Here is a 17,667-nt window from a genome sequence, read left to right on the forward strand (position 1 = left end):
ACTTGTTTAGTATGCAAACACTTTATTATACAAATAAAGGTTAGAGCATGTCAAAGCATATGAGGACTTTGACTACTGTTCTTATTCAAGTTATTCTTTATTTGGGCAATAAACAATTACAAATACAAGCAGACAGTATGTCAAATAGATAATTATAAGTACATGTACAAAAGTAAATACAAAGCAAGAAAAACAATAAGGGCACAGGAAAACAAATTTGTACTGGTACATGCCTCAAGACAAGCTGGGTATTGCTTGACCCATATTGAGTTAACTTGACTCAAAATTTATGGAAATCTGACAAAAAAGCAACTGTGGCTGACCCTTTAAGAGTCAAAAAGACCATGTGAAGTGATCCAATTGGGGTTAAATTCTTGCAATCTTGATTGCTTTGCTTTATTATTCTTATTGATTTATAGAACATCTCTAGTTCGAACACACAAAGTAAACCTGTGAAAATCAACGTTTTTTGGAAAAACAAATTTATTTTCCTTTGTCTCTCGAATGTCAGTTATCATACAAGCAATGTATAAATTGATTGCACTAAACATCTACGATATAAATCCTTACTTTTGGTATTTCGTCAAAGACAAGTAGGCCTATCCTCAATCACTTGCTGTCCCAACATATATGCATAAAATAAAGCTATGAAAATTTTGGCTCGGTTGATCAATGAATTGTTGCAAGAGAGTAATGAATGAAAAAACCTTGTTGCATGGGGTGCTTTAAGATGAATGAGGACAGCTTAATGCCTGAAGCTTTTCTCACACTCAAATTTTCTGGTGAAAATTTACAACTTTCTCTAAATAATTTTTTTTGTGGCTTCTTAATAATATCAACAGCTTATGATAACTAATTTTTGGAGTAACAACTAAAAGTCACACCCTTCCTTTAAGTGTTAAGATAGCCTGACCCAAGTTGGTCATACAAGTCCGTTTTACTCCAGGTCTCCACTTCTAACTTCAAAAAACATTTCAGAGGAACCAAATTTAAGTACTTTATTGGTACAAAACCATTGATCAGAACAAAATAATAACTAAAGCAAACGATATAAATATTATGGAATGCCATTTATTTATCAACATGTAAAAAAAAACCATACAAACATCAACTCTTTATCCTTGCAACCATTATATCAATTAACTCTTCACGGGCTGACTGGTCGCTATGAGACCAGTTTAAATCCTTTCAGAAAAAAAGTATTCTGGTCAGCAATTTTTGTAATGAGATAGTTTTTGTGCTGTAAGGGACACATTGCCTTGGATCGGGCGAGTTGGTCTTTGAAAAGCGTTTGAACCGTTTGTTTTAAAATGCATATCATAGGAAGATGTTTTAAAAGTAGAATACAATGATCCACACAAATATGCCAGGGTTTCAAGCGCTTTACAAAGACCCACTCGCCCGATCTAAGGCAACGTTGCCCATTTAGCTGCTGATTGCAGGCCCAGAGGGGCGGATCCACAGAGTCATTTGCAACCCTTTGACCCTTTGACCTCTCATCCAGTGTATCATAAAACTGGTGTTGGATTAATTTTGCCATGGGGTTGGGGGTATTGCTCAGGTCCATTCCGCACCCCTCGATCTGCAAAGAATTGCACATGTAAGATGCAGTATCAGGGCTCCAACTTCACACTGGATCGCGGGCCAGTGGTTTCAGTGTTAGACAAGTCCTTGTTGACCTTGAGTCTTAAAAATACCTTCTACTTAATTGTATTGAGTACCGGTAATTCTAAATACCTCACACGACAGATGAGATAAAACTTCTTCACAGATGTCTTAAATGCATGTTGTCAGGACGCGGTCATTTTTCCTTCATTTTGATTCTGGTCTTGTACAAGTGTAGTAGGGGGCATTTCTAGACTAGTCAAAATATTGAGCTATGTACAAGCCATCCAGTCTTGTGGATTTTTTGCTAAAACTCCAACCCGAAGTGTGGTGTTTAGTTACATGAGAACAGATCCTTGACGACAGTTAACAAGTGCTGTATGCGTCTTATGCCATCACGTTGTCACGTGGGTAACTCTGCTATAAACCAGTTTTCATTTGAGCTAGGAAACAACTACAGAGGGGAACCAGCCACAGAAAACATCATTAAAAAGTATTTGCTGGTAACCGGTTTTGTGCTAAGCAAACTAGTTGTGTTCATGACAACTTTCTCTCACTGGGTCCAACGAGGACTAAGGTGTTACAACAGGCCTCAGTTTGGAGCCTAGGTGGAGGAGTAGGCGAACTGTGGGTTTGAATACTGGCCGGTCACTGTGATTTACTGTTTAAGTCATCTCACATCAGCAGAAATTAAGAGAAAACGTCTTGTAGCCAAAGTTGGTGTATATATCGAGGAGAGAGCTGTTGCCAGAAACACAAAGTACCTACATGTAGAAGAAAACACAAAGTTGGATGAAATGTTTAACCTTCCAAAAGTCAATACCCTCACTTTGCCTGTGACAAAAGCTTCTCAAAAGAAACCAGTTCAATGAACATTGTGTGCGATCCATGGCTCGCCAGGGCAGTTGCAGGTTAAAGATGCTATGTCAGATTTTTGACCTCTTTGATGTATTTTGATGGGGGTTGAGAAAGTTCCAAGCTTTCATTTGAGCCATTGCTCAAAAAAGTCCGCCAATTATTAGAAGTAGTGAAAGAAAGTGCTCAAAACTAGTTTTTGTCGGGATCCCGACAATATATCACGTGACCAATTCTTTTGTGTTTTATAAGAAACATTTTAAATTTTTGTCATGGTTCCTGACCATAAAGAGTAAAAGTTAAACGTTAGAGCGGGTGATACTCTTTGAAATACAATTCACTAAAAAAAAAATATATTTTTTAATGTTTCGGGCAAAAAATCTGACGTAGCATCTTTAAATGGCTTCTGACTAGGTCGAAAAGAGAAGGGGTTCGCCCCGGTTTTCCTGGTTTGATCGGCAGCATATTGCACCGAGCACCAAGTAAACCATAAAATGGTTTGTTAAAGCCATTGGACCCTTTTGGCACAGAAAAAAAAAAAAGTTCACAGATTTACAAATAACTTACAGGGTTTACAAGGTTGTGGTGAGAGACTTCTCTTGAAATATTAGTCCATGAAATGGTTTACTTTTTGAGAAAACAGTAAAACAATATCAATTCTCATTAGCGAGAATTACGGATTTATTTTAAACACATGTCATGAAACGGCGAAACGTGCGGATACAAGGATGGGTTTTCCCGTTATTTTCTCCCGACTCTGATGACTGATTGAGCCTGAATTTCCACAAGTTTGTTATTTTATATAGAAGTTTTGATACACGAAGTGTGGGCATTGGAAAATACTGTTTACCGAAAGGGTCCAATGGCTTTAAGGAATTGGTCTCATACTTCCAAATCAACTGCTTCTCCTACCTTGTTGCTTTCACTCTCTGTATTAACAGCGAGGCTGAACACACTATTCGCTGTGCACGGCACCTTGATCTTAAGTTCACCGTTGATGTTCCAATGATAAACGAATGGTGTGCTGCCTCCAGAAATAATCTACAAAAAAATGCACACAACATGATAATTTTTATCAACAACTCTTTTTAAAAGGTCTGTCTAGTACGACTCTGAGAATTAATGGCAATACAAAAACTTACTTGGTAGTACAACAGCTTTGGATAGGTAATATATTTTAAGAAACTTTTCACTTCGAAGTACTATGGTTATAGAAAAAGATATCACTTTTTATCAAGGACAATGTGAAGCTGATTTAAAGCAATACTGGCAGCAACGATTCTATAGACTGTGCATTCAAACTGAAGATAACTGTTCCTGCATGGACATAACCGTCCTAGATTTTCGGCAATATCTCAAAAACGCTGCCACCTTTTGAGATTAAATTTTCACAGGTTAGCTTTATAGTATTCATGGTATATACCTACAACTATTATTGATTGAAACAAACAGTGGGTTCCAATTACCAAGCGTATACAATCCCTTTAAGTTAAAGGCAGTGGACACTATTGGTAATTACACAAAATAATTATTAGCATAAAACCTTTCTTGGTGACGAGTAATGGGGAGAGGTTGGTGGTATAAAACATTGTGAGAAACGACTCCCTCTGAAGTGGAGTAGTTTTAGAGAAAGAAGTAATTTTCCACGAATTTGATTTCAAGACCTCAGGTTTAGAATTTGAGGTCTTGAAATCAACCATCTTAAAGCACACAACTTCATTTAACAAGGGTGTTTTTTTCTTTCATTATTATCTCCCAACTGCGACGACCAATTGAGCTCAAATTTTCACAGGTTCGTTATTTCATCCATATGTTGAGATACACCAAGTGAGAAGACTGGTCTTTGACAATTACCGATAGTGTCCACTGTCTTTAATAAATGAAATTAAATATCAGCATCGCATCGCATTTTTTGTTATTATGGCTACTACAGCCACAGCCACTGCTTATGTGTAAGACTTCAAGGTAATTAAAATAGAGATGAGTGTAGCCAATGGTCACAACCGTAGCCAAAGCCATTTCACTTCATTTCGTTTCATGCTAACTTAACCAAAAAAACATTGAAAATTGCAAATCAAAGGATCTATAACATACAAGTAGTTTTTAAGAGAAACAAAACAAAAATCAACATAAATAATAATAATAATAGCAATTCTCATATAATATAGCGCATTTCACAATAACCATATCAATGTGCTTTACATTAGTGCCCTGGTCATAGGGACAATAACATCCCTTTTAATGTTTCTCGGCTCCCTTGGGAGTAACCTGGGCAACAGTTTATATTGCTCCAAAGGCTTTTTCATTCACAATATCAACCTCTACCCTCGCAGGTACCCATTTATACCCCTGGGTGAAGAGAAGCAATTATAGTAAAGTATCTTGCTCAAGGACACAAGTGTCACTAGCGGGATTCGAACCCACACTCCGGTGAATCAGCACCAGAACTTGAATTTGATGCTCTTAACCAAACCACTCGGCCATGACACTCTAAAACACCTAACAAAGTACTGAAGAACCCGGCATGGCAGGGAGATACATAGGAAACAACCTCCAGTGGGGGTGGTACACTAAAATGATTAGAAGCAAAACAAAGTCTATCCATCTTTATTTTGCTTTGTATACAATGCATCCCAGTCTACAAGGTTTTGCATTTAATGGGTTGTGCCCCCGTACAGTTTGAGTTTTTGTAAAATCAAATTGTTTGTATATGAATATGTTTGTATGGAAATAAATGTTGATTGATTGATTGATTGATTAATTGAAAGAAACCTAGGAGGGAAAGCCAGTAGTGAGAGAAAGTCACTTTCAAAGTGGCTGACCATTTGGTTCTAAAATCACAACGTACGACCAAGAAAACCCTCCCCAGGAGGGATACGCATTACCCACCAACAAGCCAAGCTGGGTAACTCGGGAAAAAAGACCAGTAAAAAAATACATACATTACAAAAAGATAAAGGTAAAAGCCTTCTTACCGAATCCTCATGAAAGGTCACCACTTGAGGGCAGCAGCCAGGGGAGTTAAAGGTCACAGTAGGGGTCAATGACCTCAGATGCCAGAGCGATAAGGATGGGCCTCCACCGCAAACCTGTTGGAAACATTTCAGGTCATAAATACGAAATGGCGAGGGAAAATGATGAATACAATTTTTCTATACTGTATGCAGTGCTTAAACACACATCGGTGTATAATACAGGTAAAACCAAAATGAATATTCTTTATCCCTGATGCAGATTTAACATTCTATTCAATCGTTGCAGTACCCGCTAAAACATAGGATTCAAACTGCCTCTACCTATCGGGCAATCTTGGTGGTCTAGTTGGTAAGACACTGCTCTAGAACTGCAACGGTCGTGGATTTGAATCCCATCTGAGTAATATCCCTGTGATTTTTTTTACAGAGCTCAGGAAAGTACTAAGTTTACAGTGCTAAAACATATCGGTGTATATGGGTAAAACCAAAATTAAAATCATTATTCTTATTATCTTTCTGGTAATGAACCCAAGGAATCCTCGAAAGTGCTTCCTTGTATCCCTCAAGATACTAGTGTAGAGAAGATGAAAAAGAAGTGCCAGTTTTAGATGTCAGAGAAAAACCCTGCAGACAACGTACGCAATCAAATAGGGTCTAAAAAACATCCACATGCAAAGCACTGGGTCTGAACAGGGATTTGAAACTAGGGCCCACACAGGTAAGAGGCAGCAGTTAAGATCCCCCCCCAAAAAAAACACCCAGATTTTGTTTACAAACTCACCAGCCAGTCATCTCCAGCATCCACCGCTACACAGCCGACCCATTTACCATGATTAGGTCTGGCACATTCCTGATGAATGATACAAAACAAGATATGAAAATACCACTTGATGATACAAGTAATAATAAAGTTTACTTGAAGATACAATGTTATAGGTTCGAATCCTAACAAGCTAACACTAACAGCTGCTTTCACAATGACTAGGGGTCGATTTCACAAAGAGTTAGGACTCGTCTTATCTCGAGTTAGGACGAGTAACTCGGCCTAACTTAGGATTAATCTTAAGGTCTGCATGCAACAGTGCAAGGGTAGGACTCGTCCTAAGTCCTAAGATAAGTCTTAAGTTAGGAAGAGTTTTATGAAATCGACGGCTGGTCATCTATTACTGAATCGCAACTTCTTTGTTGGTGCAATTGATAACTGTTGATGCTTGTGTGAGGGAGATTGGCTGTTGCCATCTTGGTGTTTATATCCCCTTGTGGGAGTTCCCAGAGTTCCATTGATGTGAACAAACAAACCAACTACACTACTTACCTCATGTTTGTGAGGTTCAATGATGCTCACTGCCTCCCCTGATGTTCTTGTGTCTAAAAAACAAGCAAAGGCAAAACAACATTAGGGAAGAAGGAAGACAAAGTTAACAAGAGTCGCAATAAACTGTTGTTGTTTCCAAGTAACGTTTTAATTCATGGCAATGTAGTCATTAGTATAGTAGTACGATCAATCCTATATGCAGCAGAGAGTGCAGGATGGAAACTCCTTACTTGGACCCTGATTGGACAACGACTTTTCAATATTAAAAATATGTTCCATATGAATAGGTACAGCCAGCCGCTGGCAACCAACAATGTACAAACAAGCTAATCTGGTACTGTACTACGAGATTATGACAAAGAAAATGTGAATTTAGAAAAGTAGCCGAACTATTTGAATTTGCATAAGTATCCAAAAATTTTGGATATGCAAACGATCCAATACCAGGGTGAGAGAGTGGTCAACCTTGTAACCGCTCGACACATCCTGGGTATGAGGTTGGACTCACCCCATATTCTGACTGTGCCATCTTCTGATGATGAAGCTAACTGCTGTGATTGATTGAAGAGGGACACCCCGTGGATGTAGTCTGAATGGCCGCTGTGCGTATCCTGAGAAAACATTTTACAGTCTTGGTTAAAGGGATAACAAATATACTATGTTATTATTTTATTTTGTTTTTGCTATAACATCGATGTGTATTAAAGGCGCTGGACACTATTGGTAATTACTTTAAATAATTATTAGCATAAGACCTTACTTGGTAACGAGTAATGGAGAGCTATTATTAGTATAAAACATTGTAAGAAACAACTCCCTCTGAAGTGACTTAGTTTTCGAGAAAGAAGTAATTTTCCACGAATTTGATTTTGAGACCTCAGAATTACATTTTGAGGTCTCAAAATCAAGCATCTAAAAGCACACAACTTCGTGTAACCGGGCGTTTTTCCTTTCCATTATTGGAGAGGAGCTCAAATTTTCACAGGTTTGTTATTTTATGCATATGTTCAGATACACCAAGTGAGAAGACAGGTCTTTGACAATTACCAATAGTGTCCAGTGTCTTTAAGCACTTTAAACTCAGTACTTTCCTAAAGTGTTCTTAAGAAAATCCACAGGCATGTCAATAAGATTGGATTCAAACACAAATTTACATCCTCTAGTGTAGAATGAATACTCCCATCGACCAACAAATCCTGTAAAATACTTTGCTAGTTCAAAACTTCCGCGATTGAGTTACCTAAGCATTACTATTACTGTTACTATAACTCAAGCCAAACAGTCCATTTACCTTTTTGGTTCCACTTTCTAGATCCCAAGCGTAGACTTTGCAGTCGCCTCCTCCAGAGTACAAAACATTATCCTGAAAGTTAGAGTAAAGGTCAGGTGTTCAGAAAGTGGAGTTTGGTTGGAAAGATTTGTGAATGTTCAAGCAAGTTCGACATCGTTGAACAATCTGCACTGAACTATTTCACCTTATTCATTGAGGGCACTGGGCACTTGGTACTCAAAATAATTGTTCGCATAAAGCTTACATGGTAATGAGCAATGGCGAGCTGTTGATAGTATGAAACATTGTGAGAAACAACTCAAACAAAGTTTTTGAGAAAGTAGTAATTTCTCACTAAAATAATTGAATTGAATTCGAGACCTCAGTTGAGGTTTCAAAGGCATCTGAACGCACACAACTTGTGTGACAAGGGTCTTTTTCTTCCATTATTCTCTAGCTACTTCGACAACCAACTAAGTTCAAATGTTCACAGGTTTGTTATTTTGTTGTGCAAATGTCTAGATACACCAAGTAAGAAGACTGATCTTTGACAATCACCAATAGGTGTCCAGTTTGCGGTGCCACCAACTACAAGACTATGCTTAGAGACTTCACAAATTTGAATATCTAGGACCTGGTTAATGCCAACCATATTGAGTTAAAGCAATTGCATCCTCGTCCCAAATACCAATCTTGTAAATTTTAACAAACTATTTGTGTTTACATAAACAATTGAAACAGGCACACGTATATGATGAGACCAATTGAAGAACAGTCTCCATGGTAGTGCAGTTATACGATCCTTAATAAGTAGTAGTCCCGCCAAATTTCTATACCTTTCGCCCGCAGAGTAGTTAAAAAGCAGGACAGTTCATTTTCAGAACAGAGAAAACTCCCGAACATCCGATAAATCAACTCAGCGGTAGTAGAAAAAGAGAGACAGTTCTCTAAGAACAACCTCTACCTGGCAAGTAGATACACACATGGTGTTACCGCAAACCAAATAAATATATATTGGTACAGGTATTTTTATTTTCAAGAATTTCTGATTCATTGAATTGAAAAGAGAAAAAAAATGACAGTTGCCTATAGCAAGGGGTCTATGGAATTTCCTTGTGTACTCTTTGTTTACCTTGTTACAGTAGGCAAGAGCATTCGTCTCAAATGTACCAAAGTTACTGGAAGCTGGCAGCGACATGGACCAAGCAACCTTTGGATTCTAAATTCAAAAGGAAACAAGAAAGAGAGGTCAACACATAAGATTTATCTAAGACCAGTAAAAGCTGTTAATTCCTGTTAATTTCTGTCTTACTCATCAAGGTGATATACAAGATAAATTAGGTTTCTAAGATAGATACCGAAGTCTTATATAGTGCAAGTATCTACCAAACAAGGTACTCAAGGCGCAGAGTATATACAAACTTCAAAAAGATAGGTTATTGCAGTGATAAATTCTGAGACCCAATTATGTAGCACCTTATAAGGGTTTACAAGGTGCTACGGCGCATTAAGCAGCCACAGCCAGGAACACTGGGGCGAACCCCTTCTCTTTTCGAGTTATGTGCGTTACACAACACATGGGACCAATGGCTTTACCTCCCATCCGAATGACGAAGCAATAGTTAAGTGTCTTGCCTATTTAAAGACACAAGTGTCATGGCTGGGGAATGAACCCACACTCTGCTGATCAGAAACACCTGAGTTTGAATTCGGTGCTCTTAACCGCTCGGCCACGACACTTCTACACAATCAAATAATTATTTCAGAATTGTTTTCCACGTACCTTTTGAAATATATCTTTCCATGTCCAGCCTTTAATGTCACCACATCCAGCACTGAAACCATAAAAAACAAGATAAATAATAAGCAATATCTTTATAGTGCTTTATCACATCTGATGGGTGTCTCAAAGCAGTAAGTATTGCTGAAGAGTTAAGAATCAAGCAAAAACACATTGAACACAAAATAATTAAGTTATTAAATGTATTTTCGAAGAAACAGAGGCAAATACTCACGTAATTTTGTTTACGTTTCGACTAGCCTCACTAGTCATCCTCAGAACGAGGCACCACCAGTCGGTTGGTGGCACTGTTGCCTGCTTCGGCCACTGAATGGTGGTTTGGCCGAGTGTGTCCTCCCCCCGGGTGGAACTTGGGGTATGAGGGGGTCCCATATGTGTTTCTTAGAAAATACATTTAATAAGTTGATATTTTACCAGCCTGATGAACTTCTTTCATGAAAATAATGAAGATTATCTCACCTTATTAAAAACTTTTCAGTGGACACGAGTGAATAAATAGCTCCCTCGTACGCTAGAAGAAAAAAAAACATAACAAAATCACAGACTTGGTATAAGATCATTGCAGTTTTTTTTTATTAAGAGGAATGTAGTCTTCCAAAGGAATGTTTTCAAAAACCTTGATGAGAGACACTTTCAAAATTGTAGGTCGACCCCAAAATTTGCTAGAGTGGGACTTGAACCAGTGACCTCGTAATTAACGTGCCGGAATTCTACTGACCTAGCTAATCCAGGCCTAAGAGCTTTGTTCCAGTGTGGCAGTCAGAAGCAATACAACAGTTCTTTTCAGAACTGAGAAATCTCCCAAACATCCGATAAATCTACTCCGCTGTAGTAGAATAAAGAAAGACAGTTCTCTAAAGAACAAGCTCTACCTGGCAAATACATTGTAGATACACACATGGTGTTATCGCAAACCAAACATATATTGATACCCCATTATGCAATGCCTCAAATCCTAAACAAGGGAGAGTTCTTGAAGTTACAGCCCTCTGTTCTTTCCCCTAAATCACCTAGACTCGGTACAAGACGTTGTTGTTCATTATCACGCCACTATCAGAGAACTTCTCACTATTGCACTCATACTATGAACCATTCATGTAAAAAAACAGTTTGACTCAAGACTACAGAATTTGAGAAGAGATCTTTTTACTAACCTTTGAAGGTGACTACAGGTTTCCAAGTTTCTTTGTTGGCTTCTGCACTTAGCGATGATGTTATACTACATTGACAATATAAAAGGAATAGAAATACTGAATTCAATCACAAACACCAAATCCTCAATATGAAATGTCAAGCGCAGATGACAAAAGCCCCCAAGGTGCTGCGTGGGTCCCTAAGCGCGTCAGCAACTTGGCTAAGAGCAGGAGTGCGCCCCCATTACAATTTGAGGACGAGGCGGCCACGGACGTAGGTCTACGCCGAAAGATGATGATGATATGATGATGATGATGATGATAATACTTTCCCACCTCTAGAGTTATTCATTGTAATTTGAGGACGAGGTGGCCACGGACGTAGGTCTACGCCGAAAGATGATGATGATGATGATGATGATGATGATGATAATACTTTCCCACCTCTAGAGTTATTCATTGTAATAATAAGGCCAAGTAAAACAAAATAGTGTGCAATCTTCCTTTACAATTTCTGTAGCTCAGGGGCCAATTTCATAGAGCTGCTTAAGCAAAAAATTTGCTTAAGCACGAAAATAGCTCGCTTATTTTACACATGTTACTGGCCAAAATGTCATACCATATACATTGCTTATGACTAGTATTTAGCTGTTGTTTACTTAGCATAACAATTGAGTGGAGTCTTGGCCGGTAATCTGATTTTACTAAGCAATGAATTTTTTGCTTAAGCAAAAATGTTTGCTTAAGCAGCTCTATGAAATTGGGCCCAGGAGGTTGCCCGAACATCTGACGTCACACTTTTGAGGGTCGTGAATAATGCCAAGAGTACCAGCCTTTAGAACCTGGCATCTTCCTGCCAGGTACATGTACCTTTGACATTGCATGCACCATTTCTTTGGAGTAGTCTTCCTGTGCATATTCGCCGAGCTAATTCTTTACAATGTTTTAAGTCCCTGTTGAAAAGTCGTTTATTTAAAGCTGCTTTTTTGTAATTTGCTTATTTCCGTCATTTTTTATTTTATTGTTCTCTTTATGCGCTTAGAGGCTTTTTGCATTAGGTGCTTTACAAATGTTTTATTATTATTATGCCAAAATGCTGCATGTGTTCAACACACTCAGGTTCATTTGTGTTATCGGATGTTCTCCCGAACGTTTATTCGGATGTTCTACCGAACATCCGATAAATCTATTCCGCGGTAGTAGAATAAAGCAAGACAGTTCTCTACAGAACAAACTCTACCTGGCAAGTAGATACACACATGGTGTTAATACCGCAAAACAAATATATACTGGTACAATTGTACCTCACCATGCAATGCCTCAAATCATATGAATCTGGTTGTTATACATCATTAGTAGGCAGAATTGGAATACTCAATTTGAGAAACACACTCAACGTTTCTCAAATTCTAATTTTGAAGGATAAAAACTGATTATCATTTTCAATAACCAAAAATTATTTTCAGATTAAAAAATTCAAAAAATTGCTTTATGCTATCAATTGCTGCGGTACTCTAAAGTCAATACCTATTTATTGCCATGAATTTTAGAAAATGATTACCGAACATTATAATACCTCCCCTGTAACTAAAACAAATTGCTAAATTAGGGAACTTCTTTCCAAGACTAACCTAAAGACTGCTATGGTTCCATAATTGTTACCAGCGATGAGGTATTTTCCGTTTGGTGAGATACACTGGGCGTATACAGTCATGTGCAACTGCTGACGCTGTCGAAGGATGTCTTGCTGTTGAGAAAAAGAAAATTTGACAGGAATAGTTCAGAATGATTCTATATTATTGTACACAACAAATTGCATAAATTTGGAGTTAGTGAGCATTCGACGAATTTGTCACAAATCTTTTTGCAAAAACACGAGCTCTCTTAGTCTTATATAGTCTTATTTAAAGCCATTATACACTTTCGGTACAGACAAAAAAATTAAAAGTTCACAGATTTACAAATAATTTACAGGAATTACAGAAGGTAATGGTGAAAGACTTCTCTTGAAATATTATTCCATGAAATGCTTTACTTTTTGAGAAAACATTAAAACAATATCAATTCTCGATAGCGAGAATTACGGATTTATTTTAAACACATGTCATGACACGGCGAAACGTGCGGAAACAAGGCCAAGGGTGGGTTTTCCCGTTGTTTTCTCCCGACTCCGCTGACCGATTGAGCTTAAATTTTCACAGGTTTGTTATTTTGTATAAGTTGTGGTACACGAAGTGTGGGCCTTGGACAATACTGTTTACCGAAAGTGTCCAATGGCTTTAAAAAGTCACACTTCAACTCAAGGCTCGTGAACAAAATCATAACATTTAATTAATTTTAATGTTATGATTGGAAAAGTTTCCGTATGGCGCCACCACTTTTTCATTCGATATGAAATAATATAGTATCTAATTTACCTCAATGAGATATCCTTTTTTGTAGAAATTAGTGAAAAAGTGGTGGCGCCATACGGAATGTTATCCTTATGATTTTTTTTATTATTAACATTAATTAACAAAGTTGGACTGGATTGGATAGTTGATAATGGTAGGGCATAGAAAGAAGCAAGTACCCTAAAATACGCCCATGAAAATGACGGGCACAACTATAGAATGCAGGTACACTTCGAAGCTTCCACTGCGCCTCCGCGGTGGAGTTGAGGTCGCGCTCTGTTGCTTAACTATAAATATTTGGCAACCTAGGGGGCACTCTGAAAGATGCACAACAGCGCCCTCATTAGGCTCGAAAATACACAACTGCGCTGTGATGTCAATTTATTTTATACGATAACTCACAAGACCATTAGATGATTATTTGAATAATTATGGGAACTCCGTACAAATAATTAATAACTTTTAATATTGCCGTACTACATATTACCCCAAAAGAGGATTATTTCCAAAAGGGAAAAAATTAAAGGCCGAATCCTAATACATTAAAAATTATTTAAAAAAGGGAAAGAAAGCCCGAATTCCGTACAATTATTAATAATGCCCTAATACACTTGACCCCAATAGAGGATTATTTAAAAAAGGGAAAGAAAGCCCGAATTCCGTACAATAATTAATATTGCCCTAATACACTTGACCCCAATAGAGGATTATTTAAAAAAGGGAAAGAAAGCCCGAATTCCGTACAATAATTAATATTGCCCTAATACACTTGACCCCAATAGAGGATTATTTAAAAAAGGGAAAGAAGCCCGAATTCCGTACAATAACTAATATTACCCTAATACACTTGACCCCAATAGAGGATTATTTAAAAAAGGGAAAGAAAGCCCGAATTCCGTACAATAATTAATATTGCCCTAATACACTTGACCCCAATAGAGGATTATTTAAAAAAGGGAAAAAAAGCCTGAATTCCGTACAATAATTAATATTGCCCTCATACATTTGACCCCAATAGAGGATTATTTAAAAAAGGGAAAGAAAGCCCGAATTCCGTACAATAATTAATATTACCCTAATACACTTGACCCCAATAGAGGATTATTTAAAAAAGGGAAAAAAAGCCCGAATTCCGTACAATAATTAATATTGCCCTCATACATTTGACCTTATGAGAGGGTTTAAACAAAAGGGAAATGGAAAGCCCGAATTCCGTACAATTATTAATATTGCCCTTATACACTTGACCCCATTAGAGGATTATTTAAAAAAGGGAAAGAAAGCCCGAATTCCGTACAATTATTAACATTGCCCTAATGCACTTGACCCCAATAGAGCATTATTTAAAAAAGGGAAAGAAAGCCCGAATTCCGTACAATTATTAATATAGCCCTCATACACTTGACCCCATTAGAGGATTGTTTAAAAAAGGGAAAGAAATCCCTCCACCTTCCCCTTCTTCACAATTGCATCATATGCTCGTCTTCCTAAAGACGCCCTCTATCGGCCATTGTCCACACCGCGTCTCCGCGCCTCCACCTTCCCCGTCTTCACGATTGCATCAAATGCCCGTCTTCCTAAAAACGCCCTCTATCGGCCATTGCCAACACCGCGACTCCGCGCCTCCACCTTCCCCGTCTTCACGATTGCATCATATGCTCGTCTTCCTAAAGACGCCCTCTATCGGCCATTGTCAACACCGCGACTCCGCGCTTCCACGCTTCCAGCTTCCCCGTCTTCACGATTGCATCATATGCACGTCTTCCTAAAACGCCCTCTATCGGCTGCTTCACCTACCTCACCACTCACGTCACACTTTGACTCCCTACGACCCTAACATTTTATCTGCTGTATTCATCAATCGCACTCAATACAATCAAGTAGTAAAGAGCTATTTTCTTCCTCCATGCTACGACCAAGTTACTTAAAACAAACGTGACCGCAACTCCGCCTCCGCGGAGGCGCAGATAGAGCTCCCAGTGTACCTGTATTCTATAGTTACTCCAAATGACGCTTTGACTAAGACACAATATTGAATACGGATACAGTTGTGTTTTGCAGTACACTACCTTTGTCAAGCATGATCCTCATGAATCTCGTTTCATTAAATACAACACACATATCGTAACTGGTGAATACAAAACACTGCACTTTACACAAGTTACAGTGTCACACTACACAGACTTTTATTTGCAATCGATTTGTTTTCTAAAACGTTTCTGTTTAACCTTACTTATTTGATAATTAAAGAAAACACATACATTCAAAGCAAACTCTACTTAAGATAATCCACAAACCTCTAAACTCAATGCCATTTTGAGAAGAAGAAACTGGAAGAAACTCGAAAACCCAAATCTCAAAATTCAGCAGACGTCCCTCACCATTGCTTAAAGCGCGCCCTCTGTTGATTATTATTCTCTTGACTTGTCCCTCATCGGCCAGTCTTGTCGTTGTGGTGTGGGCGGGGACACTACGAGCTTGCACCTATGTTGAGTGATATTTTGTTGTTTTATTATGTTTACGTTTATTTCCAGTATAAGACAAAGTAGCCACCACCAAAACAACCACAAAAAACTAATAAGTATAATGAATTTAGTTGCCATAAAGATGAAAGTCTATGCGTGAGTTAGTGAGTAAAATCTTAACAAACAGAAATAGTCGGTCAATAGAACGCAACTTTAATCATTCATGACTCCTAACTGCATTACCCAGTTTGGGGTCTAAAAATTGCAGTTTGAGAAAACGAGCTGTCTGTAGGTTCGGAAATGCAATGTAAAGTTTTTCCTGACGACTTGTTTACCCTGTGCACCAGTGTGTAAAAGTGCATACATAACTTGTGGCACTCGAGGTGTGCGTCAATAAGTAATTTTATGCACAGTTCGAGGACACATCATTGACTCTTGTTGTAGGCCTACTTCTTGGCTCTGGAAAAAATACATTATACCTGGAAATTTGCATCGGGATTATGAATATCAGTTTTGGTTCAACCCATATACACCGAGAGCACTGTACACTGTGAAAATATGCAGAAAGTTCACAAATCTCTGGAAAGTATTACATCGGTGGATAACGGGTAAAACCAAAATCAACAAACATTATACCCGTTCTTTCTAGTATGTTGACCGAATGGATAATAACTGTTGGCTGTTTTGTTAGTAATTTTTATCCTTAAATAATAAATAAAGTCTGTCTCGAGGAAAGTAGAACAGAGAATATTTTGATTCATCTTTCATTTAATAGTCAGTATAACACCAAACTTTTCCCTTAAAGACAGTGGACACTATTGGTAATTGTCAAAGACCATACTTCTCACTTGGTGTATCTTATTATATACATGAAATAACAAACCTGTGAAAATTTGAGCTCAATCGGTCTACGAAGTTGCGAGACAATAATGAAAGAAAAAACACCCTTGTCACACGAAGTTGTGTGCTTTCAGATGTTGATTTCGAGACCTCAAGTTCTAAATCTGAGGTCTCGAAATCAAATTCGTGGAAAATTACTTCTTTCTTGAAAACTACTCCACTTCAGAGGGAGCCGTTTTTCACAATGTTTTATATTACCAACCTTTCCCCATTATTCGTTACCAGGTAAGGTTTCGTGCTAATTATTATTTTGAGTAATTACCAAATAGTGTCCACTGCCCTTAAGCTTATTTAAAGTAGCCAACCGGTCCTAGTAATTAAATGTGCGTTTCATAGCTCATGATGTAGGCCTACTGCCATCAGTGTGTACTTATTTCAACTTTTTTTAAATGTAGTTAAAATAACACGCTCAACAATTCCCAAAAGATTGTTATTATTCACATCTGGAAAGGAAGACTTTTACGCATTTATTTCGCAGTTTTTAGAAGAGAACAGGGCAAGTTGAAAAGGGGTGTTTACTAACCGACATCCTATAGTTTTCACAAGAAATTGTACACGGGGCTGGTGAAGCCTGTATCATTTTTTTAACACGGGTTACTAGGGGGGCCTGCATACACATCCGAATCACAAAATGCCTGTAGGCTTCTTGATGCTCTTATCGGTTTAAAAATCTGTAATAATATCACTTTGCAAGTATGGATTAAACATCAATCGATTCGATATTGAATCGAATTGAAAGTGGTTTTTTTTTGTTATGAATGTCGGAACTGTGTTCTCAGGTAGTGCTGCGATCAACATCCCTTTATTTTGACGGTTCGGGTAACCTAGATATGCCTATAAACATAAACACACAGCCAAACAACTCGGCAAATAAGATCAACTCAACCATGCTCTAAATCTATTGTCAGGAAGCAGCGATATCCTAAGGCAGTACACTGTCAACAGGTTATTAGTG

General features: G+C 38.0%; 1 protein-coding gene across 2 annotated transcripts; it reads right to left on the bottom strand.

The window, feature by feature from the left end:
* Positions 1 to 114: 114 nt before the first annotated feature.
* Positions 115 to 15,764, bottom strand: LOC139939019 (THO complex subunit 6 homolog). Of its 2 annotated transcripts, none has more exons than XM_071934729.1 (13): positions 15,645 to 15,764; positions 12,586 to 12,701; positions 10,976 to 11,040; positions 10,281 to 10,332; positions 9,804 to 9,855; positions 9,153 to 9,239; positions 8,042 to 8,113; positions 7,259 to 7,361; positions 6,751 to 6,803; positions 6,217 to 6,285; positions 5,436 to 5,549; positions 3,373 to 3,501; positions 115 to 2,369 (listed from the first exon to the last, which is right to left on the bottom strand). In XM_071934729.1, exons 1-13 carry the CDS (start codon positions 15,660 to 15,662, stop codon positions 2,286 to 2,288), a joined length of 1,014 nt encoding a protein of 337 aa, XP_071790830.1. In that variant the 5' UTR covers positions 15,663 to 15,764; the 3' UTR covers positions 115 to 2,285. The 2 variants fall into 2 exon arrangements, with proteins under 2 accessions (XP_071790830.1, XP_071790831.1); XM_071934730.1 differs by lacking the exon at positions 15,645 to 15,764 and adding an exon at positions 13,527 to 13,585.
* Positions 15,765 to 17,667: the final 1,903 nt, after the last annotated feature.

This window comes from Asterias amurensis, chromosome 6 (assembly GCF_032118995.1).
Source record: "Asterias amurensis chromosome 6, ASM3211899v1".
Taxonomy (NCBI): Eukaryota; Metazoa; Echinodermata; class Asteroidea; order Forcipulatida; family Asteriidae; genus Asterias; species Asterias amurensis.

Excerpts from the sequence above, each read along its gene's own strand:
- LOC139939019 (XM_071934729.1), bottom strand. Across the intron at positions 9,240-9,803 it reads GGAAAGATATATTTCAAAAG|AATCCAAAGGTTGCTTGGTC; the intron begins GTACGTGGAAAA and ends TTTTGAATTTAG. Across the intron at positions 3,502-5,435 it reads TGACCTTTCATGAGGATTCG|ATTATTTCTGGAGGCAGCAC; the intron begins GTAAGAAGGCTT and ends ATTTTTTTGTAG.